Here is a 27407-nt window from a genome sequence, read left to right as displayed (position 1 = left end):
CAAACTAAAACATTCAATAAATTATAATCAGTTTATTAAGCAGCAATCGCCTGATCTATAAACTGATGTACTGATAACAGTGGATCAGTAAAGTATATAAAAAGACCTAGCTAATTTCACTTAATATACTTGTACTACACTGCTGCTAATATACACATTTTTAGCTATACATATTTATTTTTAACTCGTTGTTCAACAAAATATTTAAAAGATTGCGTATTTTAGTTAATTCTGAAAATGAATGAGGGGCCGGACCGGATGTATGACATGCACCTTCAGATGGGCTTTGAGGAAACGTGGGGCTTTAACAGACAAACAATAGCGCTCTTACAAATCGCATTACCTCAAGTGTTTTTTTTTATTGCATTTCGGGAAACGGACGAAGAAAGAAGAACTCCTTAACAGAGTTGTTTCACGGCCCCAAAGTAAGCAGCAAAAAAGTATAAGAAAAAAACAACCGACTCCCAAGTGGACAATTTCCAGGTGAGCCGTTACAGTCCGTTACTGACACTGACTGCTAGCGTTAGCTGCCTACCTAGCATAGCATGGCATAAAGTGACACAGGTCACTTGAACAGATAATTATATATGTATATGAAGACTTTGGCTCGTTTTAGCTGATGAATATCGAACTAGCCGTCCGCATGTTCTTTCTCAAATCTTCTTGTTATTTTAGCTACGCTGGATTTGTTAATTTAGCACGCTAGCTCGCACCGTTAGCTGCCTACTCTGTCCTTGTTGCACACTAACGTCAGATCATACTTATGTGTTGTTTCTGAATATATAGAGGACAGAGCGGGTATTTTTTATTTTTTGTGATGCAGCCAAAGACGTGAAAGGATCCGTGTTTTGCAACTCATGACTTCTCCGAGCAGCTCGCTTGACGGCCGCAGTCATAACATGTGTGCCCGGGTCACTGGTTGTACAGAAGGGGGTTATTTAGCCTTCTCTAAGCTAGCCATGCCGCACTCCTGCACAGTGCACTCGTGCATTTTATTTTAGAAAGCCAAAGTGCTGCACATATTAGCCGAGTAACGTAGTATACGAAAGTAGCACACAGTACGGCATGCCAGAGTTACGTTATATGGTAATATGTCGTTGGGCTTGTTTAAAAGGCACTAAAAGTGTAAGGCATTTGCCTCCTGGTTGACCGGCGTGACAATGTGGTACCACAACATCAGACGTGAGGTTACTGGAGTTCATTCGACTCTTTTAGCAAGTTGACCTTAACTTTAGTGTGTCAGGGTGAGACGGAGACAGGCACTTAGGTTGCATTGATCCTTTGGGCTTTAAATTATGTGTTTATTAGTTAGTGATCATAAAATGCTCTGACCATTATCTCTTTGTGCAAGATGCAGCTGTGTTCTCACAATACTGTCCACGAAGACTACAACCTTATATGGCTATTCCATTGACACAGTTTGCTTTGTCTTAATGGGTAGCCAATGCACTAATGCAAATGTAATACACATATGTCATTACTCCACGCTGATATTGCAGAGATTTGACAGCATGCAACTAAGTGCGAACGGAAATGATATACTATATAATAAGACTTTTGTGTGCCATGTGTATTACAAATTTACAATAGTGGCCGAATTGAAGTATCTACTTCAAAACTGCTCAGGTTCAAAGTCCAATCACATATGTCTGCGTAGTAACCTATTGAACTCTTTATCAGCTTATCAAGTATTTCCCTATAAGACTTTGAAACATAGATATGTAGATACTGTACATATTTTTTTTCTGAGAAGTACTTAACAACTTGACAGGTTATCCCACACTAGCAGTGTATAGTTTTATTATCCTTGTAATCATTGTTGTGACTGTTTAACTGCTTTTACCTTAGAGTGTCCACACACAACTTAGTGTGTCCATACTCGAGCAGTTGAATTCATCCATTATCCCTCCCTCCCCATTTTGCCATTAGTGTTATTTTCGCTGACTACAGCAAGAAGGACCCATTATACATCCTTGAGTCTTATCAGTCATCACCTCTTACTAAAGCTACCTCTAGTCTAGAGGGAGCGTTGAAAGTGTTGTAACCCTGTTAAAGTGACGCATCATTTGTTAAATAATGTCTGTCCTTTTTGAGAAGCCATTCTGTTCAGGCTTTGCATGGACGGTTTGAGTAGATTTCAAGATATCTTCCAGTAACTGCTCCGTATCGAGATTAATTTCATAAAAATCTGTAATTGCATTATTCTGTTGTCAATATAGTATTTTTTTTGTCAGACATGCGACATTGAGCATGCTCAAGGACACTGTATACTGCAGAGAGAAATAAACTACACCCACAATGATTGTTGTAATAAAGACCGTAGATTTTTCACAATGGGAGATAACTATGGTTTTTAGGATTGATTCATTTGTTTTTTTTTATCATGGGACTTGTTAACAATGATAAAAAGATAATATGCAGTCATTATTAAACTCTATTGTGCATGTTTGCGTTATTGCCAGACACGACTTCGCCATGGTAGTGATAATTATATTTTTGGTATATTTTAGGATTTAACCTGGGCAAGTTCAAATAAATGTATTAAGTAGTATCCTCCTCAGTGTTGTTGTTTTTTTTTTGCTTTGGACTCGTGTGTCTGTTCATAATCAAAGGATTTGAACGCACATTCAGAGTTTATTTTACCTGCCAAGAGTAAAGTAACTTTTGTTTGTAGTGCTAGTCAGTAGTGTGGCTGTCACACTTGGCCTAACAACTGTATAACTGACATTGCTTTTGAGGGCGCAGCTTTAGAGTGTTGCAATGCGCGTGATTGAGAGCACTTAATACTTTGAAACATGAATAACCTTCATTGTCAAGCTATCCCAATGTATTTGTATCTCTATTTGGTTGTAAGGCCCCAGGACTGTACTCTAACCTTTGACCTATTTGCTTCAGTAAATGCTGGAGTTCATTCCTGCAGCGTCTGCCAGCTTGTCTGATCAACATTTGACGTTAACTCTGTGTGAGAACCCAAAGGCTTTTGTTGGCTTGCCCTGTCTGCCACATCAGTGTGGCTGAGCAATACATATCTGTTGTAAATAATTTCCAGCTTTCAAGGTACTACCAAAAGAGACAGAGAGGGGAAAGATATAGAATAAACATCGCTGATTCCCAGGCTTTTTGTTAATTCACCCCCAATGACACTTGATCAGAGAGAAACAAAGAACAGCTTGACAACACAGCACGTCTCCCTAAAGCTAGGTGTTACTAACAGGTGGCTAATGGCAAGATGAGGCGACGAAGTCTACATTATGATTGGTCCCTTTAGCGAACCAGATGCCCTTCCGCTAACGCTACCGCGTTGGGGAGAGTCCTGCCTTCTTCTTTGTTAATTTTAATGAAATGTGACATATCCAGGGTGCCCATAGCCTGCTAATTAGCCCTAATCTGATCCATAGGATTAGAGGATCGGAATGCATGTAAGACACTGCTTACAGTACAAGTGTGTCTCCCTGCTTCCAGAAGTGAGCCATCTCTCACTCTTCCTGGACTGTTTTTGCCCTTGCTCTCAATGAAGATCCATTCTTACTGGTAATTTTCCTCGTTACAAGAAATGCTCTGCTCCTCGGTGAACTCGTTTGCTGAATAGTCAGCGCCTCCAAAAGGATCTGGGATCTGGCTGCGTTCTCGCTGTCCTCATCATAATCCCTCTCTTTCCTTCTGTGGGATTATTGTGGCGATGAAGCTCTCCAGCCTGTGACTATCTACTGCTCTTTGCAGGATTTTTCTTGTTGGATGTTCTTTTTTATTATTCTGGCTTTGATTTGGTGAAATACCAGGAGCCAGAATGCTGAACCAGAGTGCTGTGATGATCTTCACTGGGACTTGTGGGGCATTGGTGGTCATGGCAATGGCCTACTATGTCTACTGGTAAGTTAAATACAGGAGAGGTAGCTTGGACGGGCTAGGTCAGGCCCTACCAGATTTATTAGAACTTGTAAAAGAGATACAAGTCAGCATGGCACTTCGGGGCTTAACCGGTCACAGTGGTAAGAGGAGTTCTTTGCATGCCAAATTATTTTTTTAGAACTAAAATTACTTGACAAGGGAGCTGTGCCTGCCAGGATTTGTTTATGTGCGATTCAGCAGTCCTCTAGAGCAGAAGCAGCTGACCAGCCTTAAGCAGCTTTAACCCAGTCAGCGTCTCTAATCTGTGTCTGGTTACAGGTGGGCCTGTATCCACGGGGAGGTGGATCTCCGCTGGCTGTTTTTATAGTCAAACCAAATGTTTGTTTCTCTGAATGTCATTTATTTATGGTCTGAACAAGAGAACACCTGAAGTTTGGTTCAACCACCACGCCACAGAGAAAAGTTGATGTGTTTCGATTCGTGTGATAATCTGAGTGATGAAGTCATTGTTGTTTTACTGAATTCTGATTGCGCTTAATGTGAATATTTCTTTTAGCAAAATATATATATATATATATATATATATATATATATATATATATATATATATATATATATATATATATATATATATATATATATATATATATATATATTTTTTTTTTTAACTGTCAACTCTTGATTAACTACTACAATGTATTTGGGCAAGTCCACTAGACCTAAGCATCAGGTAAATCCCCCGTAAAATAATTTTAAAGATGTTTTTCAAACTAAAAACATAATATTAGTGGTGGAAACGCACCCCAAATCCCAAATAAATTTAGCTCAGGTCTGCTCTTCAATGTCGGAGGGTAGCCTTCAGTATGCTGATTTGTCATGCAGTTCATTTGTTCTTATCTGTAGATAGTCAGAGAAAGTGAAGTTTGGCATCCAGCTGCACATCCTTCATATTCAAAATCCTAACAACCCAGAGCATCTCTCCTGCTGGGCTGCTGACAGTGCTGTAAGCTGAACACTGACATTAAGGAGGTCGGACCATACTGGGGTTCAAAAGTAATTTACAGTCAACTCGGCACCTGAGATATTTGGAGCAGCCAACAAACACAAGCCTTGTTCTGTCCGCCTTCGCACTGCTCCCAGTTACTTTTACGTTTCTTAACTTTCATCGCAGTTTGTTTAGTGTTTTGTTCATTTTGAGACTAGATTCTATTTGTGAAGTTCGTAGAGTGCCATGTTGTTGCTCCCCAATTACTCTTTGTACAATGATGCAGCCAAAAAAACAGAATAAGAATGGACTTGGGATCGTCTCTACGGATTACTCGTATCATTCATCATTAAAATATATCTGAAGAATAAAAATATATATAACAATGTCTTACTCATAAAAAAGTTGAAGACCGACTTTTTCGATTTAACCATAATTCTAAAAGCAAATGAGTTGAGTTGCGTTAAGCAGGTTAGTTACATTTTGCAAAGGGAAATTATTTTTGGAGTGAATGCACACAAATTTAGTGGTAAGGGGCACTTTGCTCCCACACCGTGAATTAAGGCCTCCATTTTAACTTGAGTTGAAATGTGTGTTCTTTTAGAGTTGTATGACTCTCATGTACAGGGACCAAAAGAAGAGAATGTGGAAGAAATTGAGAAATAGTTGATGGTGTGTTTGGAAATCTGTTTCTCCAAGCTCTCACACAGATAACGGCATGTTGCCAAAATAAAAGTTTGTTGGAACTTGTCTAGTAGCTGCTTGTGGCCAAACACCACATTGAATCTTTTCCTGAGCAATTTTCCACAAGTTGATTTTCTTACAGTATTGACAAGAATTGAAAATACGGTATTTGTGTAAATGGAAACAAATTGTTTATTTCTATTTAAAACACCCTCTTTGATTCTTCAGTGTTGTAGCTTTCTAATTATGTTACAGGAGCCACGGGATAGATATGCACTGGTATGACTTTACCCCTTTCAGCCACACTCTCCCAGTAGGAGCAAAGGTCATATCTGGAGCATAATGTATTGAGACAGATCTTTGGATTGATAGTCAGAACTATCAGGCGATAGAAGACACGTGAGGCTGTTGCAACATTTCAGTGTGTTGCAACCACAGTGATTAGGACACATTTTATGTCTGTATGACCAGTAGACTGAACTGTGCAAATGCATGTAAGCTTTCCTTGCCTCCACTCCGAGGCTACTTTGTTTTTCTGTGTGTTGTGTTGCAGGGTTTGAGAGAGATTGATTGTGTCAGACTAGTTGACTTTATTAGTTGCCCTCAATGACGTGGCTGTATGTCAATTTTACAGCTTAATTTTCTGAGTTTTTCTTTCCTTCTGAGATGGTACTTTCATGAATATGATACAGACTTGAGGTAAGGCGTCTTGGCTTTTTGGTCATCTATGATTAGAAGCTAAACTTTAGTCATGATAGAGAAAACAACTCTGGTTACTATCTGCAACTATTTGGCTTTTTAAGGCTTGGCCTCTGCACTGTACTTGAGAAAGACATTTGTAAAACAATCAAAGCAACAAAAAAAGTAGTCGTTACAGATACGGCATTTGTTTTTGCTGATTTGCTGACACAGTTGTGTCAGTGAAGGCGGGGCACTGTACATAAGTTGATGTTGCCAGCACTGCATAGTTAATTGTATGGTATAATAAATTAAAATGTAATTTTTCACAACTAATAAAACTTTGAGTGCAATATTGATGCTTCACTTTGAAAGCTTGTCCTGGTCAATCAAATAGAGCTCTCCCTATCTACTATTTAGCCGATTAAACACTGGATTTTTATTTTGTAGTTTTTTTTTTAATGAAGAACCAATCATGTGAATTTGTTTTATTAAAAAGTATTTTTTAGAACAAACTAAAATGCATTTTTGGCATACAGCCCTAAGATTTTTAACCATGTACATTAATAGTTGATGCTGTCGCACACAAAAAAGAGCTACTTGAAGGGTAAAACAACCCAGGTGGCAGAAGTGGATTGGGTGTCCACAGATCTGCAAAAGGACGACTCAGATTAGAAAAGTTTCCCAGAACGGCTTTTAACTGGCTTGACCTACACTTTAATGGGCTTTGGTGCAGATGTGGGAACAAGTCCATTCGAGGCCGGGTGGCCTGTGGACGGCTCGATGGGGAATATTTATTGATAGTAACTTTAAACAAAAACAGTTTGTGAACAGTGTTATGGTTAGCAATCAAGCTAGTCTGGCCACAACATTGTGTAATGTGGGCTGTTTAATATAAAACATCATCTGATGCAGGCGTTCTCAACCTTTAGAGACTTAAGGGGGGGAAAATATGTTATGTCCCTGCCAGCTGTGATGACCAAAATGAATATTCTGCTTACCTTCACCCATCTCTGCCTGTTATTGTAAATCCAAATTGAATGTCATATTTCTGCACGACACACTCGGGAGCTTTTATTGGCTTCAAGTTGTCTCACTTTTTCTTTTAAAAATAACAATCCATTTAGTGTCACTGCGTCCTCGGAAACATTAATAGCAAACACTGGCCAAACACATTTGTCGATCTATAATGTCTTAATTGAGGTGGAGATTGAACTTATGTTTTGTTTGAAGTACTTTTTACATGTGTTTGTTAACTCTTTTTTTTTTGCAATATAAGCAGTTTTCAGGAACTCCACAGATGACACTGTGTGGTTAAGATTAGCTAGCTGGTCTGATGGGCATGCTGACCATACATAGTCAGCATACAAGTTGTATAAACATGTGGCAGATGCCTAATATAGAACCCCAGCCCTTTTCAGCATCACAAAGGGGTGCAGCCTTCCCCAGCATGCTTTGCAAATTTAAAGAATCACCCTGGATAGGTGCCCAGTCTGTTGCAGTGCTAATAGTCCGAAAATGGCCACATCCTTACCGCAGGGCTAATAAATGTTTGCATTTCACCTGAGTTCAAATGTGTTTTGCTTGTTTGGAGGGAACTGGAGCTCCCCAAAGTCAACTTGGCAAAGCACAGACTAAACCTGTTCTGGTGGGCAGCATTATTGGTGGAATATGATGAGCTAGGACTCAGGCTGCAACTCATGATTGTTTATGTATTTCATTTGTTTTGTCAGAAGCAGGAAGTTCTCCAGTTCAAACATCAGAAATGGATCAGGCCTTCTATGACTAATCCCGATCACTTAAATACTATGATTGTCTCTTTGCATTCAGACGTATATTATTGTTAGAACACAATGAGAACATGACAATGTCACAAGGATGTGTAGTTGCAACGCACGTGGGATGAACTACATTTATTTTTTAACTGAGTCCAACTTTTGGTCAAGTGTAAAGCCTACTTCTCTGCATAACCAGAACCGTAGCATAGCTAAAATACAACATTGCATAATTGTTTTCGCTTTTTATTAAATTAACTAAACTACAGGTGTAAAAAGCACCCTTTGTGTTCCTTAGTACTTTATTTTTATTAGAATTATTGAATATAAACCCTGAATCTGAATTATGCTAAACTTTAGTGTACTCTGCATTTAAAAAGCAAAAAAAACAAAATGTATTTCATAGTTTAAAACGAGGACAGACACTGAAAATCTAAACTTTACGACCATGCTTTTTGTCAAACCAATGTGTAATTTTTTCGACAAAGCTGTGTCGACCAGCTATGTTCAGGCTGTTTTAATGATCTGTCAGCTCAACCTCTGTTCTTTGTTCTCCTTTTAGGTCAGTAATATTGTCTGACGGACCGTGTAAACGCGGCCTGTAAAAGGATCCCACCGTGGTAAGAAAAACTACTGTTTATTAAACTTTACAACAGACTGAAACTTACCACATTGTTTTATGTCTGTTGTTTCATAAATCATTAATTATTTGTTTCCCTCGCATCCCTTTAACTTAACCCTAAAGTTGTTTTCATTGCTGTGGCACTGCCCTTTTGTGTTTCTGCCCTCTCTCAGGTTGGTCATAGTGTATAGAAACGAGCCCACTCAGCTCTCCAGGCTCCTTCAGCTATGGCTCTGCTGGCCTACCTGAAGAGCCTGTTCGTCCTGCAGTTGCTGATGGGCTTTGTGTTTGTGGTGAGCGGCCTCATCATAAACCTCATTCAACTCTGCACCTGCATCCTCTGGCCAATAAACAAGCAGCTCTACCGCAAAATCAACTGCCGGCTGGCCTACTCTCTTTGGAGTCGTGAGTACATTATACGCTTGTGTTTTTGCTAGCTGTTGTAGTTTAATTTAACGCAATACAGAATTTCATATTTAAAAAAAAAACAAACGTAAGTAAGAAAAGTACTAGGTAGTTCGTTATCACATTTTACTTGGCTATTATTCAATTATTCAATATCCTGCGCATAAATCTATTTGGTGGTCAGTGGCTGCCCATGTGGGTTATCGAGAGCAGCGAAGACTCAAACCAACATACATAATTCTCTGTGGTGTGGCAACTGATTTGTAGCATAAATTTGTGTTGTATTAATCAGCAAAACCGAGAAACAAACCGTTTTTCAAACGTGTTTTCAAAGGAAAATTCTGTGAATTGATGGCATAGTTCTCGTAGGCGATACTATAAATAATCAGAATCAGCTTTATTGGACATGTGTGTTTACACATACATGGAATTTGACTCTAGTTTCACGTAGCTCTCATCATACATATAAACATATTAATACAATCAACAAGATAAATATAAAAAAAAAATACATTAAAGGCAGAAGAGAGGAAGGTAATCAAACACAACAGAGTAGTATAATAAAGTGTTGTCAGTTCACATGATGTTTCATCGTCTCTGTGCAGAGCTGGTGATGCTGCTGGAGTGGTGGTCGGGTACAGAATGCACACTATACACTGACCAAGCTACGGTGGACAAGTTTGGCAAAGAGCATGTCATCACCATTCTCAACCACAACTATGAGATCGACTTCCTGTGTGGCTGGACTATGTGCGAAAGATTTGGCATCCTAGGGGTTAGTAATGTAGCAAAAATTAATCCAATTAATTATTTGACGTAGTCAGATTTTAAACCTGATTGTGAGAAATCGAAGCTTAATTATTATAAACATGTACCCATCCTCCTTCTCTAGAGTTCAAAAGTGCTAGCCAAACACGAGCTACTGAAGGTTCCTTTGATTGGCTGGACCTGGTACTTCCTAGAAATAGTCTTCTGCACAAGAAAGTGGGAGGAGGACCGAAAGACCGTCTTCAAGGGACTGAACAGTCTCAAAGACTATCCTGAATATATGTGGGTAGGTACACGTGAGACGTACTTTGTTTGTCTGTTTTCTATTACGAGTGTAGAAGTGTTAGTAGTAAGCTGTGTGGAAGGTTTAGCAATTTGCTTCGAGTCATAAACCTGCTACTACACATCCATTTGCAAAATACAATATCATGTACTGTTGCGGCTGCACGGTCTCATAGCGAGAGGGACCAGCGTGGGTTCTCTCCAAGTTCTCAAGCCTCCTCCCACAGTCCAAAAACATGCAGTTTAGGTTAATTGGACTCTAAATTGCCCGTAGGTGTGAATGTGAGCATTAATGGTTGTCTGTCTCTATATGTGTCCTGCGATAAACCGGCAACCTGTCTCGGGTGAACCCTGCCTTCACCCAATGTCGGCTAAGATCAGCTCCAGCGACCCTAAATAGGATAAGTGGTTTGATTAATGAAATGTACTGTTCAATTACTCATCTCAACTCAGAGTAGACTTCTTGGGAACAACCAGACATATAGTTACTCGACTACATCATGTCAGTGAAATGTAGGATAAAATGGTTTACATTTTAAAATATGTCTTTCTGGAGACTTTAGTCTAATTTCTGTGGCATATGCATCACATTTGCTGGTTATTATTATTTTTTGTTGATACGTGTACTTTGAGTAATAATTTCACAGAGGAAACACATCACATCTACACACCTATTATAGTAGGTCAAAGGTCAACCATAAACTTAGGCAGTAAACATTTTTTAATTTGAGCAGTTTGGGTATGACATTGCCTTTTTTAGTTTTTCCTTTTAAACTATTTTTGCTGACTAATCAAGGAATATGTAAAAAAAACAACAACAACTGTTTAATTGTGTGACAGCTTGTGTTTATATATTCAGCTGTTAACTTGGTGAATTCAATGTTATTACAACAATTAAATTCCAACTAAAAGAAATATGATCAAGGTTATGACAAACTGGAATTTATTCATTCACTGTCAATTCTTAAGGATTAGGATATAATGCTTTATTCAAGAATATGAGGAAATGCAGACGCTGCCCTTTGACAGAGTTTCTCTCTACTTGTGTATCTAGATATACACAAACACACCCTTCAGTACACCAGCTGTATTTAAAAGCTCTCAACAGGAGGGCGTGTGTTTCTCTCTTTTTTTCTTCTCAGAAACCTCATGAACTGAACTTTCCACTTTGCTAAAACAGCCACAGGCAAAGTTGCTCTTTTCTGGTTAAACAAGCAAAGGACTTTCATTCGTGGAAACTCACCTGGTGGGAGCAGGTTCTGCCGCATGTTGTGCACCTTTACTGAAGGTGTAAAGCTCTGTGTTTCAGATTTTCACCTTGACTCAACCAGTTCACCGGCTGAGATTAGGCAGATCAGCAGTTGATCTAATTAACTTAAGTCAAGCATTAGGCCACTGCTGATGACATAGATTGTATGTGCTCAGATAAACAAGCTAAACACTCTGTGGAGTTGCCATTCGCCTGCCGAGATAAGCTGCTAACTTTATATCAGCAGTGTTACATTGAGGTGAATTGACCTGTGAAGCAGAAGACAAAGTAATGAAGGTCACCTCAAGTCTTTTGTGATTCTTTTTTTTTTTTAATGGATGTGTGATTGTACGCATTAACACAGCTCGTCTCCCTCCACAGTTTCTGCTGTACTGCGAGGGAACCCGCTTCACAGAGACGAAGCACCAAATCAGTATGCAAGTTGCAGAGAGTAAAGGCCTGCCCAAGCTCAAATACCACCTACTACCCCGAACCAAAGGATTCACCACCACCATGCAGTGTCTTAAGGGCACAGGTAGTGTGTTGAAACAAAGTTTGTCATGCTCAGCTCACATACGACTAGTTTGGTCTTAACCTGTTTCTCTTTGTTACAGTAACTGCAGTGTACGATGTGACTCTGAACTTCAAGGACAACCAAACTCCGACCCTCCTGGGCATCATCAACGGCAAGAAATACAAAGCTGACTTGAGTGTGAGGTAAGTTCCACTGATACCCTGCATGCACTGAGGTTCTTCAAATGGAACAAGATGAATGTATTTTAAATGTGTGTGCCTCCAACCAAAAACTGCTTTTTTTTAAAATCCCATAACAATGAAAGAGACCATAAAGGGCCGCTCACACAGGACGCGACTTTTTAAAGCGCAGCCGCTTAAAAAATACGCCTTGACAAAAACATGCTGGTTGTTTTAAAAAAAAAAAAACGCGCCGGGCGTTTTTTTTTTAAAGGCCGAGTGTGACAGTGATAAGCTGTGCGACGCCGTGCAGCGCGCTTAAAAGTTGAGAATATTTAAACTTTTAAATGTGCTGAAAAAACACGAGAAAAACGCGCCGCGCAGCGTTTAAAAAGTCTGCATGAAAGGCGCGCCGTACCATAGGGAATCAATGGTTTTGCTAGCGACGCGTTTTGTAGAGTCGCGTCTGGTGTGATCGGCCCCCTAGAGTGCTTTTTCTGAACATTTAGCTCACACTGAAATAGCTGCAATGAGCAGTCTTTTGTCTCGCGGCAAACCTTAAGTAGATAGATGTAGTGTTTCCTCTTTGTACTCAATAGGAAAAGGATGGTACTGGAAGATACTTTTTTTAAATTTTGTGGTAAGCAGTGACTTCAAAGAAATCTCTCAGCACAAAAATAGATGAGCTGGTGCTGAGTGTAAGATAGTTTAGATGATGGAGCCCTCTGGTGGTGAGAAACAACATACCAAGTGGTTTTACGTTCATACTTTCATAAAATGAAATTAAAGCATTTGTAAGATTTTATTTTTTTATTTTAAAGAAACTTTCCTAATGTAATTAATACATTAATAGATAATGTGGTAATTTATTTTATGTATAATTTACTGAGACTTGTAAAACCACATATTTATAGCTTAAAATATAGCTTCAACACATCATAATATAACTCAATACAACATCTGTACGTTAGCTGTGAGCACTATCATAGTACATATGAGGCGCACAAGAGTAACTACAGGTGTGTGGTGCTAGTTTGCACATGTGCAGTAGAGATTGGGTAGCAAGTGACGCAATGTTGTTCCTCTAACGAAAATGAGCTGAATGATAATGTGATAGCCGATCGTTGCATAGACGAACGCATTTGCAAATCTCTGTGCTTTTTTATATTATATTACAACATAGATCAGCAAGTCAAATTGTTGTTCTATTGTGTTTTCTTAGTTGTTTATGGGCTCATTTTTCACTGTCGAAACAGGGGGGGGGGATCTTTGTAGTTTCAGGAATCTCAAGGTCCGTTCCCAGTGTTAAGACAAGTTTTTTGTTGTTGTTGTTCTTTCCCAACCAGGCGGTTTCCTGTGGAGGACATTCCAGCTGATGAGAAGGAGTGCGCAATCTGGCTGCACAAGCTGTACCAGGAGAAGGTAAACTAAGGGAACATTTCCAATTCTAGTAGTCTAATTAACCTCAGTACACTTTCCTATACCTTCCCTCACTTGTTGTGCACAGATGAGTAGTACCTCTTAAAGCTGTTTGCATGTAGACTGGACATGCATTAATTCCTTATCGTATGAAAGTGCAAACTTCCTTAATGACTCCAAATTCCTCTCTGGCTCTTATCTGGCATTATCAGTTAGTCTGTGCAGTATGTTAGATGCATGTATAAAGGAGGTTACTATAGGCCTTTGCCTCTTTTAACCTGAGACAAAGTGATCAAAAAACAATTATTTTTCTTGTGCTGCTTAGGATGCCTTACAGGAATACTACAAAAAGGAAGGCAAGTACCCCGGACCCACAATATCGACACGTCGCAGGCCGTGGACGCTGCTGAACTTTCTGTTTTGGGCCACCCTGCTGCTTTCGCCCCTCATCAACTTTGCTTGTGGAGTGGTCGTCAGTGGCTCCCCTCTCCTCATCATTGGCTTTAGCATTTTCCTCCTCATAGGTAAGTGAACTCTGTGCAAGAAGCCCTTACAATGAATATTAACACAGCTTCCATCCTCTTGTGGATTGACCAGGAGCTTGTTAAACTGGGAAAACAAAATAATGATTACAAATTTGCTGAATGCACTCTTTTCCTTTTCCCTTTGCTCTCTCCCCAGCCTCGATAGCTATTCGCCGCCTCATAGGGGTCACCGAGGTGAACAAAACAGGCTCCAGTTACGGCAACCAGGAGGCCAAGAAAGAAAACTAAAGTGTCGCCCCCTTCCCCTCCGTGTACAGCCGTTTCTGTGCGGTCACCCTGCAGTACCGCACCCCGACCCAACTCCATTCTCCTCCTACTGTCGAGTCAGTTGAAAAACAGGGGAGGAGACCCAGCCGTGAAAACATGATGGAGACCAGAGTTAGAAATACTAATGGCACTAGAGTAAGAGAGCATGGAGGGTCTGGGGTTCAAGCTCTCTGTTGTAACACAGAACATAAGGAGGGGGAGATGCAACACTGTATTCCCCTGCATCTTTCTTAATCCCACTGCCTACATGCACCTCCATTAAGTCCCGGTAACACCCAAGAGTTAAGCTCCTAACCTATCTGCGGTCACATGGACAGCCAGTAAGCCCATTTCCTGCTCCACTATCCCAACCACTTCCCTCCAGTCATCAGCCCAATCATGGAGGGGTGACATGCTCATTATTTTTTCCCCACAGAACCCAATCAGATTTGTCTCTGATCTTTTCAATCGGAACCATCCAGGGCGAACTGACCCCTTAACGTCTTGGCATGGAGAGACTTGTGTCTGCTAAACTAAAGCAAGGACTCCGAATGTGAAAACTGCCCTCATCAAGGACACCTACCATCTGTTACAGGTCTCATTTGTAGCCCGCAGCACCAACTCCCATGGATTCATTGACATATTTCTGTTTCTATTCCTAGTTTCACTTGTATACATATTTAATTTTACCCCCGAAATGTGACGTTAAGTCAACCAGCAACCCCAGTCCAAACACTGAAGCTGTTCAGCTTACCACCCAGTGATGCCAGTGTTGACCGTTAAAATGCAGTGCACACTGCTCTGTTCTGCTTTTGTTTGAATGTCAGTGTAACCAGATTCCAGGAAAAGGTTATGAACTGTCTTCATGTAGCCTCGCAGCTGTTAGCGTATCATTTTCGTTCCAGACAGATGTAGTAGTGATGTTTGAACCTTTGCCTTAAATCAAGCTTGCTCAGGCAAGGGATTGCTCATCCGCCGCCCCTTTAAAGCAGCACCCACCTCATACATCTGCGTTATGTTTGAATATTCACCCTTTTCCTCCCATTACATACAGTGCATGAAAGAGCAGTGTGCATTCATTTGGATAGATCACAGAAGCGAATGAATAATTGTAAGCCATTTCTATTTAGGTGGAAGTTGTCAGTTTGTTGCTTCCTCGTTCCCGTTCGTAGTCGGCGGATAAAGGAAGCTCACAAAGCGTGCAGGCAGCTTAGTTTCACTGGATGTCCTAGCCGTCGTTGCACAGCTCCATACATTTCACCATTTTATAATCGGTCATCCCAGAGTTGGTTGTTTTACCGCAACAAATGAAAACGTTGGCTGCTGCAGTACATGAGTGGATCTCTTCCCGTGTTAAAAGCCAGTTTTGCTGGTCCAAAATGCAAACAATGGTAGCAAGACATGGAGGGGACCTTTTTGTGTCCCGCTCTCTCCTCCCCGCTCCGCCCGCTCCCGTGCCACATGTTGTGTTACTCATTTAATTTTTCACTCATCAGCAGCAATATGTTGTGTACATCCTCTCTGTGGAGTCATCTCAAATCAGACCGATTTTCATACAAGCCTTAATAGACAGCGCTGCTTAAATTTTGTGTGAAAATGTAGACGCTAACTGAGCCCCTGTTGTGTCGTCCTGTATAGCAAGCAAGTTGCCGGAATTAGTTGCCAAGCAGCTTGTTCGAAAGTTAATTAAGAAATAAAGAGAAATGAGACTAGGTGAAGTCTGCTCTTGAGCACAAAGAGCTTTGTTTGAAATCACTTCACATTTTTTACAAGAAGATACTTTGCTTTACATATTTGTTTACAGCTTTAGTATCTTGGCCTGCTATCTTTTTATTTTCTCAAGAGATCTGATCAGTTACCAACACAGTCCAATTCATCTTATCAGTCAGTAAAATTCATATTCAGAAGCGAGAAAAATGCTGAAAAGTTAGGCGAAGTATTTTGAATAACTTTTTACACTGGATGTTTTCTATTCAGTAAAGGAAAATAAATGTAACTTGTGGTTGCTGTTTTTTTTCTGAGGTCTCCAATGAAATCAAATCACGTTACAAATTGACACAATTTAATTACTTTGTTTTTCTTATCAAGGATAATTGAGTTAGTGGCACTTCTTGTGTCTGTTTTTGTTTCTAAGCCTAATTTTATGTTTTCTTCAATTAAAACACTTGATAATATTAAAGGATTTAATCACACAGCAACTCTTTTGACTTATTTGTATTTGTGTGAGTTTCTCTTTATGCACAAAGACTATATATCTATATAAATATAGATATATAGCTCAGTGCGAGTCCAGGTGCAGGGGACGCTGAATCCACACAAAGCGTGTTTCAACCGTTTCCTCCCTCCATCTTGTCTCATCCATCAACAGAACCATTTTCACAGAGGAACATTCACATCTATCCTCCGTCACTTATGACACATCCATATTTTTCAATGAAGATAGTGTGACAGCCTGAAGAGAGAGAAATAAATGGAGAAGAAATGGACTTTCAGAAGTTGTAGAGATGTAAGTAGCTGTTCTTTAGCAGTCGACCTTTTGAATGATACATTAACCAATCGTCCTATCAAATGTCTTGAGGACATTTTGGCTTTCTAGTCAGACGCCGTGTGACAGGATTTTGAGATTGTATAAATATGTACATAATGTAAATGATGATTATGATCACTTTTTAGAAATTTCAGCAATTCTCTTCTGTTTTTGTTTTGTTTTGCAATAGTTCTTTTGAATGAAGGGCCTTGAGTTCAGGCTACAACCAAATGTTCCACTGTTGGAAAAGCTACAGCAGAAGAAGATTTAAACTGAGCTCTCCACCGGGCTTCACTTTATGAAATTATGTGCAAAGGTTATGCGGGACACTGGCTCACCTTTTGAGGTTTGGAGCTGTAATTGCCTCCAGTGATGCCTCTCTTCTAATTATAGACACACACACACACACACACACACACACACACACCAGACAATGCTGTAGGCATGCACAGATAATACTTACATAGCAGTTTTCCAACTTTTTAATTCATCATGGTTTCTTACTGTAGTCAATTACTTTTTTGCATGATGTGCACCATCACGCGGTCACTGAATCGAGTTAATTCTAACTCAGGGACTCCTTATTGAAAACTGGCAATGCAACAGATGTGGCATTAACTCTGAATTTGAACCTGAATAAAAAAAAAAAGGCTTTCTGAGGAAGCTGAAAAAAGGTGTGATTCTTTCTTTTATGAATGGTATGCCTGCTGTTCAAACATCTTGGTTTGTCTTTATTTAAAGACAAAGGTAATCTTGATTTCAACATTTTTTTTCCTCTACAAAATTACAAAATAAGCAACAAAGCTAATTTGTGAGAAAATAAAACATTGTACGGTATTACTCATTCAGAATTTAATGTAGAAAAACTAACCAGGGCTGGCTGAGTGGTATTAAGATTAGACTGAAATGTGTCAACTGGTCAAATGTCACTCTGCCCTGATTGGTGCACAGACGTAAACATCATCCCCTTTTTCCAACTGAGCCCCGCCCGCCTGGAACTAGGGAGAAGAGCTCATATTAGAAACACAAAAGATCAAGAAAAGGTGTCGAAGTGCTAAATGTGTAAATTGTTTGAGATGATTACATCTCTACTTGGAGAGATAATGTTTATAGACCTAAATGACTGGTTGAGTTGGCTGGACTTTGACCACTTTACAGGGAGAAAGCGGAGTTAAACATTAGAGCGCAGCGCCACATTTAGGAAGGACACAGGTCTTTGGTCGAATGGAAGAAAAGGTTCCAGTGGGCTGTGAGACGAGGAAAGGTATGCTGTTGAATTACCTTTGGTTTTACTATTGCCACTTCACTGAGTATTATTTAGAAACCTTGTCTTTTTGACAGTTATATCACAGTATTATAACTTTTAGTCTACGGCGGTCAAAGGAGAGCAAGCAGTAGCACAGGCCTGACTAAATCTCACAGCAAGGTCTATGTAGTCATTATCCTTCATTAGCTGTCAAGTTCACATTTCTGTTTTTTTTTCTGAGTTTCAAGACTTCTGATCCTTGTTGAGATTCATTACCTTTTTAAAAAGACAAAACAAAGCCTAACACAATCCATTTTGTTGCTGTTCTGGAGCTTTCAGTCATGTATTAATCATACTATATACACTACTGTTTCCATGGTCCACAATTCACTTTTAATTGTATCCAAACTCATTGAAATGTTTTGGGAACTTTTGGCTTGTTCTTGATATTTAAATCCATCTTAATATATTTCATGTTTATTCAATAAGATTTCAAGACATGTTTTAATAAAACGGTTAGTATTTACAATACCGGCGTGACAGCAAGACTATGATAAGACGACATATTTGCACTGCTGTTGAAATATCTTGTCTGCTGCCAGGGGACAGATGCTGTCTTCAGGAGCTGAGGATTGTCCTCCTGGGCAACGACTGGCTGGCAAAGAGTTTGACAGGAAACACTATCCTCGGCCGCCAAATGTTCGATACCAGCAGAGACGTGAAGATGTGTGTTCGGAGACAGGCTGTTCTTGAATATAACCGTGCAGTTATCGTCATCAACAGCCCTGAAAGGTGGATCCACTACTCTTCCCGAGACCCGGGCCTGGTGAACGACAACATGACAGCCGGCATGACCATGTGCCCGCCAGGACCTCATGCCTTCCTCATGGTCATACCCATCAGCCCTCACCGAGGCAGGGAGTGGACAGTCGAGGGTGCTCTTGAGCTGCTTAGTGACACAGTGTGGAGAAACACGATAGTAATATTCACCGGATGTGAAAGACTGAGAGGGTCGTCCGTAGAAGGCTACGCTGCGAGACACGGGTTTCTCAAGGCGGTTTTGGAGAGGTGTGGTCATAGATATCACCTTTTAGACACAAGCATTTGGGGAGAAGATGATGACGCTCAGGTTGCAGAACTTCTGGAGAAGATCGATGCGATGGTTGCAGGAAACATAAAGGCCGGAGGAGTTGGTTGGCTGACGGCAAAGGAGGAAGTCTCTAGAATAACTGTGAAAAAAAGGAAAGATTTAGAAGAGAGGGCGATTCTGAGGCGGATGGATGTGCAGAAGTCCAGAAAGACACTGAGATCCCTCAGGGGTAAGTGACATTTAAGCGATCAATATTTGAAATGACCATGTGGAAGGAATCAATTGAGTTGATGAACTCACTAGGAATTGTAATACTACTCTCTAACTTAACAATGTTATGGTTCTTCCAAGTACTGGTAATATCCAATGAAGTTTCTGAAAACAAAGCTTTCCCTTTTAGTTCAGGCACCTTCACCTCTCCTATCTGACCCCTTTGTAATTGTTCTCTTTCGAAGTGCATCCAAATATCCGATTAGTCCGAGATTCTAGTGTTGCCTAAATCCTGCATTTCTTTGATCCAGCAGCGTCTCCGCTGACTTCAGTGCTTCGAGTTCTCATCGTGGGACCAAAGCAAGTTGGGAAAAGCTCAGCTGGGAATACCATTCTAGGATGGGAAGTATTCCCTGCCGGACTGCCAACACAACAGTGCACTGAGGGACGGGGAGAAGTTCTCAGAAAGCAAGTCACTGTGGTTGAGGCGCCCGGCTGGCATGGGAGATACTGTTCAGAGGACACTCCACGGGAGGTCCGGCAGCAGATCACCCACAGTGTGTCTCTGTGTGCCCCTATTCCCAATGCGGTCCTGGTGGTGGTACGCAGCGACGAGACGTTCACTGAAACGGACCGCTTGACCACGGAGGAACACTTGAGCTTGCTTGGAGTTATGGGCTGGACTCGAGTCATCGTGCTGTTCACTTGGGGAGATACACTGGGAGTCACTCCCATTGAGGAGCACATTGAGAGTTGGCCTGCCCTAAGGTGGCTGGTGGACAAATGTGGGAATAGATACCATGTGTTCGATAACTCAAAGAAGGTGGGAGATATTCAGGTTAAAGAACTGCTAGAAAAGATTGAGGAAACAGAGGTGGAGAATACTACTGGAGAGTTGTTGTGTAGTTTTATAAAACTCCAAGAAACCAACCAAAAGCTGGATCAACGCTCCAAAAAGAAAGCAAGACAGCTGAAGAAGACAAGGAGGGAACTTGATCTGCTTACACAAACAGCCAAGGAGAAGGACAGCATAGTAGAGGACATGATTAAAACAGCTAAAGAGAAAGAGGAGCAGATTGAAGCTCTGAAAGCGGTGAGGGAGTCGGAAGAGAGAAAAGATAAAGACTTTAAAGAAGAGATTGGCGAAGGATTAGCTGAGGCTAAGAGGGAGAACAACCAGCTCAAACAAGTCATTATGGCGAAAGAAAGAATGATAAGATCCCTGTGTAAAAGATGTGCTGCGAAAGATGATGCGATTAAAGCGACGAAGCAAAGCAGCGGGGGGGAAAAGGAAGTGCTTGAGGAAAGAGTGAAGGAACGAGAGCAAGAGGCAGCGGCCTTGAAGGAAAAGTGTGCGAAGAAAGATCAAGCTCTTGATGAAATGATGATGAATCAGAAAAGAGAATCAAATGAGCTTAAAGAGACAATCAACCGGCTGAAGAGACAAAATGAAGATTCAAAGAAGGTGTTAAAGACCACAATCGAATGGATGCAGAGGCACTATCAGAAAAAAGAAATTGAGAGAACAAATGGGACACACACTCTGGACATTAACAAAAGTAACCCACACAGGAAAACAGTGACGGACCTCAAATCATTAGAGGAGCTTGCCCGACAACAAAAATGGGCGTTTGCGGTGCAACGTAGCCACCATGAAGAAGAAGAAGCGCAACCCAGTGAGTACAAAGTCATCAGCAGCACAGATCCTAGGTGACATGATCATGTTCTAACTATGGAAGTAAATGTAACCTCTTTCAGTCACAGAACAGCAGAGACAGGTTGTGCTACACAATGACATCATGCTACATGAGAAGGTGAGTGGAATCAGCTGTATGTATTATTTGCCGTAGAATGCCTAAGCCCAAAGGGATCAATTAAATCTTTGTGGAAAACCTGTCTGAGCGCAGCCAAGCTGTGCTAACCATGACATTTATGACAAGTTTCCGTCTGGCTTTAAATCACCGTATTGAACTGAAACTACTCTTAATAATTGTGGATGATCTTTGCTTAACTGATTGACTCCAGGAACTCATTTAATCGTGCCTTTCACAATGTGTGAGCTTTATAGGTACTGGCCTCAAATGGTTCCAGTCATAACGGACGGAGAGGAGTTTCTTTGTTCACCTTGGCCAATATTGTTCAGCCGCAGCCTTCCATTTTGGGCCCTATCCTCTCCTTGTATCTGCTGCCCTCGAGGTCATATAATACTTCATGAACATTTTGCCATCAACAAGATACCTGCAGTTGCCACTAGTTTCATAATCAGGGTATGCCTATCATTGCTCCCTTAAGGTCTGGTCTATTTTTTCAGTTTCAAATGAAGTCATGCATCGGGTTCGGCCGAAGGCTTTGAGACACATTCTTCTTGCAAACAGATAATCTGTTGACCCAATGCAGTCAAACTATTTACTACATGGTGACTTAAAAAAAAATTGGGGCAGACAACAGGAAAGCAAAAAATAAACTACCAAAAGAGAGCCCCGCTTTATGGAAGAACAGCAGGAGCCCATCCCCCTCTGCCCACCACCACGACTATCTTGCCTGCCCTGCAAGTATCGCTGTTAACACATTTCAATCATCAGAACAATATTTTACAAGCGATACGGAGATTTGGTGATGGTTTATTTTGACCAATTGCTCTTCTTTGTATGTTAATACCAACTCGAGCCTCCTCTGCCTCCACTGACCAGCCTCCTCTGCTACATCTACACACACTTATATGTACAGATTCTTTATCCGGCATGAGATATGGTTCACTTCACGTGTACTAATTCAGTCATTCTTACTGGATCCATAGAAAGAGGCCGCTGACCAAGTGTGGCCACTGCGTCCTGACTGGACTCCTTCGTGGCTGAGGGCGGGAGGCGCGGCGCTGGGAGCTGGATTTGGAGCTCTTGCTAGCTCCTCCAGGGGGACCACGGGGATGAGTATCAGGTTAGCTGTGGGGGCGGCAGCTGGGGCTCTGCTGGGCAGCTCACTGGTCCAAGGAGCCGGGCTCCAGCCAGGGGAAATGGAGTCAGACACCAACCGCAAGTAAATCTCTACCTCTACTTGAGATGGCTGTTGACACAGCACGTACATACAATTCCTAATTAGCAGGAAGAACTCAGGGGAATTTAAGTGTGATTCCATAAGGTATTTCTTCATCAAGCAAAGTCTGTACATATTCACACCAGGTCTGATCTGACAAAATACATTTTAAATGACACATTTTTAATCTGTGTGGATGTTTGGTTTTTAATTGTATCATGTTAAAATGATTCTACACATTTAAGCTTTTCTTGGAATATTTGTATGAATGGAAAAAGTTCTACTCATTGATATATGTATAACGAGGCTTAGAGGAGCTTTTTCAAGCTAGTGTGTTTTTTTAACATGGCTGATCAATGTGCTGTTGGGGGAAAACAAGCATATTCTATTCATTACATTCACAATGAGGCCCAAACAAAAGCTCTGTCTTTAAGACAACAGTTTATTTTGTATCTTCTACATCTTGTGATATGTGAGCGAGCTGGTTGTGTGTGTGCATGTCAGGATATTTACTATTGTGCATGATGCTCCACAAAGTTCCATAATTAAAGGCATTAGTTGCATTTCATACAAGATCAGAACAAAAAACATATACAGCAAGAGTGAAAGTTAAATGCTTTGTTAGTTTGCATATATTTGGCAGCCTGCATTCCTCATACACAGATACAAATGTTCAGACATTTCAGGGGAATTCAAACATTATTATATATCTTGCTAATATATATAATTGTATAAATGTAATTGTCTAACCGGGGATGTATTGGCTTCAGCTATATGATGTGTATACAACACAACATTACATCTGTTGCATTACTTTCTTCAATCAAGCTAAATTTATAATACATACACTAGAGTTGACATTGAATGTAATTATGTTTTTCCAACATACACTAAACCTAAAATTCTGTTTCGTATCTTTGTCAGTTTAAATCCATATATTAGAGGATTCATCAAAGGAGGAATGAGCAGGAATTCTATTGCGATGAAGTTTTGAATGCTCTGAGGTAAATCTGTGGAGCCTAATCGCGTATACAGCAAATCAAAAAGTATTATAACAAGGAATGAGGATAAAGAGACTAAATGAGGCACACACGTCTGTAGAAACTTTGCCTTGACATCTTTGGACTTCACACAAGTTCTAATCATATGCATATAAGTCCACATTGTGAATAACCCATGAGACACATAAATGATAATTGTTGCATATGAGAGAATATTGCTTGAAACAGTGTCAGTGTCAGGGCAAGTGAGTTTGACAATTAACCAGTTCACACAAAAGAGTTTCGGAATATTGGAACCACATAACTTTAGTGTAGATGTCAGAACAATACTGATGGAAAAGATGCAGAGAGGTGTTAGCCAGGAGAAACAAATGAGCTGAGCGAGCCTCCTCTTTGTCATGACAGAGTTGTAGTGAAGAGGTCGACATATAGCCAGATATCTGTCGTAGGCCATGACTGCTAGAATGGATAATTCACAGCACACAAATGAATACATGACAAAAGCCTGTAAAAGACATCCTTCATACGAGATGTGATAAGTGGAAGAAAACAGATCGAAGAGCAGTTTGGGGTAGAAACCTGTGGTGCCATAAAGTCCATTAAAGCAAAAACTGCACAATAAGATGTACATGGGTTCATGTAGGTTCTGATCTAAGATAATGATCATGATGACAGAGATATTGAAAAACAAAATCATGCAGTAATACAGTAAAGTCAGTGAAAAGATAGCAATTCTGTAGTTCGCTGTTTCGTTTATCCCTGAGAGAATGAAAATGCTGACAACAGAAACATTATCCATGATATCATCACAAATTATCACAGTTTTGAAATCTATTTCGATTTTTACCTGTCCAGTATTACAACATACATGAAGTGGTCACAGAGCAAGGCGTTAAGCAGTCAGGTGCCGTGTGCTCCGACTCTGCTCTCCCTTCACACCACTTATTAATAACAGCTATGACTGTGACGATGCCACATGTGGGAATTCAAACTTTGTTTACTGGTCCAGGAACACTTGAGGATGAGTGAGTCAAACAACTAGCGTACTAATCTCTCCAACATGGAAAATAGAAAATGTATTTATTGGGTAATCTGTCAACAAATCTGCAGCTACCTTACAAATGCATAATATGTATCCCATCAAATCCGCCTTCTGATGATAATACATTTGTTTTGCAGAGGCAGTGTTGTTATCTCATTGGTTTTGATCATGTGTGGGCAGCTTCAGGTTGCAACCATTGAGGACTTTTATTATAAAATTAGAATATATTTCATGATATATTAATAATTTATTTATTATTTGATTAAATTGTCCTTTAGGGAAGGCAAGATCAATTGTTCAGCACATTTCAACAACGAGGCGATTCAAAGTGCTTCACATAAAACTATTAAAAACATCAAAACATAATGCAGAAGAAAACAAGATTTAAAAAAAAATTACAGTCAAAAAGAAGAAAACAATAACAATACAAGTTGCAGTGCAGTTTAAGAAATAAAATGCAGTTGTGAGATGCCAAAATCAATGAACATCCTTGAATCTGGTTCAATTAAAGGCAGCAGCAAACGGAAAAGTCTTCAATCTGGATTTAAAGGAGCTGAGGGTCTCAGCCGATCTGCAGCTTTCAGGGATCTTGTTCCAGATATGTGGATCAGAAAAGCTGAACGCTGCCTCTCCATGTTTAGTTCTGACTCTTGGAACAGAAAGTAGACCAGAACCAGACGACCTGAGGGATCGGGGTGGTTCATAAGGTAGCAACAGATCACAAAGGTATTTAAGCCCTGAACCATTCAGTGCTTTATAAACCAGCAGCAGGATTTTAATGTACATTTTTTGTTTGAAAGGTAGCCAGTGCAAAGACCTCAGAACTGGAGTGGTGTGATCCACTTTCCTGGTCTTAATGAGGACTCTGGAGCGTTCTGTATTAGCTGCAGCTTTCTGATTGACTTTTTACAGAGGCCTGTGAACACGCCGTTACAGTGGTCGAGTCTACTGAAGATAAATACATGGACAAGTTTCTCCAAATCTTGTTGAGACAAAAGTCCTCTAACCCTTGATATAGTGTTCAGCAGATTTTGTGATTTGTTTTGTCGGCATAATTATGATAACACATTTTTTTGTTATTCATAATCTGAGCGAGTGGAAGCATGTAGATGTTGAACAGAAGAGGCCCCAGTATTGCACCTTGGGGAACACCACATGTCATCCTCGTCAGCTCTGATGAGTAATTAGTATTGTCGGTTCTTCAAGTAGGATTCAAACCAGTCAAGTGCTGCGCCAGAAAGTCCTACCTCGATTTTTAGTCCGTCGTGAATGATGTTCTGCCACTGTCTGTGTTGAAGAGGATGTCGTTGAAAACCTTAACAAGAGCAGAGTACTGTGCTGACCAAAGTCAGACAGGAAGACATCAAAAGAGTTATTTTCAGCCAAGAAGTTGTCCAGCTGTTGAAAAAACACTTTTCCCATTATTTTACTTAAAAATGGGAGGTTTGATATTGGCCTATAGATTTTCAATATGTCGGGGTCTAAACTAGCCTTCTTTAGGAGTGATTTAGTAACTGCAGTTTGTAGGGCTTGTGGGTAGACACATGACACAAGGGAAGGGTTTACAATTAATAAAAGATCAAGTTTTTTAAACAGTATATGCCAAACGTGAAGTGACGTATATCGCCTGAAAAGCCAAGAAGCAGCTGAGAACTGTCTAAAGTGTATTTAGACAGAAATTAAAACTAAACAAATAATTAATAAATTCAAATAAAATGTGAAAGTGGAAAAGAGCTTAGAACAATATAATACATTATGTATGGTAAGTTGTTGCAGTAATATTTGGGTTGATTTCGGTTGACAATTTGTTACACAGATTTTGTTCTAACAATTTTTACTACTTGAGATTTTATAAAAAAGGATAGAAGATCTCTCAAATATAAACCATACATCCCCTGATTGCCCTAGGTCTGTAGTGTGTGGTTGGTAGTTGCATGAGGCTGTAATAAACCAAGATATCAGCAGATTATTTTGTAATGATCAGGTTTTTTTTAACTGGTCCAACTAAATGAATGGCTACAGGGACTACCTAAGCTTGCGGAGGCGCTCCAGTTGTAATTCTAGTTAATTCTGCCACAGTTTGGTCTGTTCAGCTTAAACCACTGCCAAGCTCACATACAACCTTCATGGTGCACGACCTGAAGTGAAACCAGTGGGCTCAATCATGACCAGGTTGATTGTAGACACTCATTTCTCATCCTTACCTGGCTGACAAAGGAATTTGGCAGAGTAAAACACAGAGTAAAAGTTAACCTATTACAGTTATACCGACAGTCTTATCAAACCATAACAGGAAGTTTCCAGTCTTTGCAAAAGTCTCTGTGTGCATCTTGTTTTAATTTAGGCCAGAGGCAGGAAAACAGATTTATGAAGGAGAACAATGTATGTTCACACATTGGATATAGCTACCAAACTATTTTTGACGGAAAATTATTCCAGTTAATCCTTTATGTTGCAAGCTATAAAAAAAAACAGAGTGACCTCTACAAAAAAGTCACAGAAACAAATTGAGAAAGACTTTCTTTATATTGTTGATTCAAAGGCAGCAATCAACCAGAGTCCGGATGGTTATGACTGAACTGTTGAGAAAACCTCTGTAGATTGTGTTTGGTGTGTCAAGTACTTTATTGTCAAATGCAATAACAGAGAAGGAGTTGTTGGCAGTGGAATATTACATATCAGGCTCCCTCCAACAATGCTCATTTACATGTATGAAAGAATAAGGTGCAAGTGAATTTAAAACATAAAGTAGTGCATACGTTTTTTAAAAGAAAAAGGGATAACATATACAAAACATAAAATAAAATATCATGTCATGTTGGTAGACAGTAATTACATGTAATGTAAACAGGGAGGGAGTTAAATATTAAGTTTACGTATCTAAACAGACATTGTTAAACCCTTAAACATGTAAACATGCTTTTGCTGATCCTAAAACGGATGCACCTCATTCAAGTGTATGTGATGTTTATGTGATGATCAATAAAATATTCATAAACACTGCAGAAAATATGACTTATTACTCTAGAAGTTCCAATGTTTTGCGTCCTAAGTGCTGGGC

General features: G+C 40.1%; 2 protein-coding genes across 2 annotated transcripts; one reads left to right on the top strand and one right to left on the bottom strand.

Annotated features, from left to right (window-relative positions):
* Positions 1–266: 266 nt before the first annotated feature.
* agpat3 (1-acylglycerol-3-phosphate O-acyltransferase 3) lies at positions 267–16394 on the top strand. Its single transcript, XM_068572760.1, has 10 exons — positions 267–483; positions 8534–8591; positions 8767–8998; positions 9604–9773; positions 9891–10052; positions 11679–11832; positions 11912–12014; positions 13337–13412; positions 13735–13933; positions 14091–16394. The coding sequence occupies exons 3-10, from the start codon at positions 8821–8823 to the stop codon at positions 14180–14182; spliced, it is 1134 nt and encodes a 377-aa protein (XP_068428861.1). The 5' UTR covers positions 267–483; positions 8534–8591; positions 8767–8820; the 3' UTR covers positions 14183–16394.
* A 6779-nt stretch (positions 16395–23173) lies between these two features.
* On the bottom strand, positions 23174–24103 carry LOC137783252 (olfactory receptor 4E1-like). Its single transcript, XM_068573051.1, has one exon. It carries the CDS (start codon positions 24101–24103, stop codon positions 23174–23176), a length of 930 nt encoding a protein of 309 aa, XP_068429152.1.
* Between the last annotated feature and the right edge of the window lie 3304 nt (positions 24104–27407).

Source organism: Clinocottus analis, unplaced genomic scaffold (assembly GCF_023055335.1).
Source record: "Clinocottus analis isolate CAN_PGR_092001 unplaced genomic scaffold, fCliAna1.0.p SCAF_12, whole genome shotgun sequence".
In the NCBI taxonomy this organism is placed as follows: domain Eukaryota; kingdom Metazoa; phylum Chordata; class Actinopteri; order Perciformes; family Cottidae; genus Clinocottus; species Clinocottus analis.
Note: the sequence above shows the minus strand (reverse complement) of the source record. Positions and strands in the feature narration are given on the sequence as shown.

Bases quoted from the DNA above. Each gene is read 5' to 3' on its own strand.
- LOC137783252 (XM_068573051.1), bottom strand. From the start codon at position 24,103: ATGGATAATGTTTCTGTTGTCAGCATTTTCATTCTCTCAGGGATAAAC.
- agpat3 (XM_068572760.1), top strand. From the start codon at position 8,821: ATGGCTCTGCTGGCCTACCTGAAGAGCCTGTTCGTCCTGCAGTTGCTG. The intron at 8,999-9,603 runs GTGAGTACATTA...GTCTCTGTGCAG, and splicing joins GGCCTACTCTCTTTGGAGTC to AGCTGGTGATGCTGCTGGAG. The intron at 9,774-9,890 runs GTTAGTAATGTA...CTCCTTCTCTAG, and splicing joins AAAGATTTGGCATCCTAGGG to AGTTCAAAAGTGCTAGCCAA.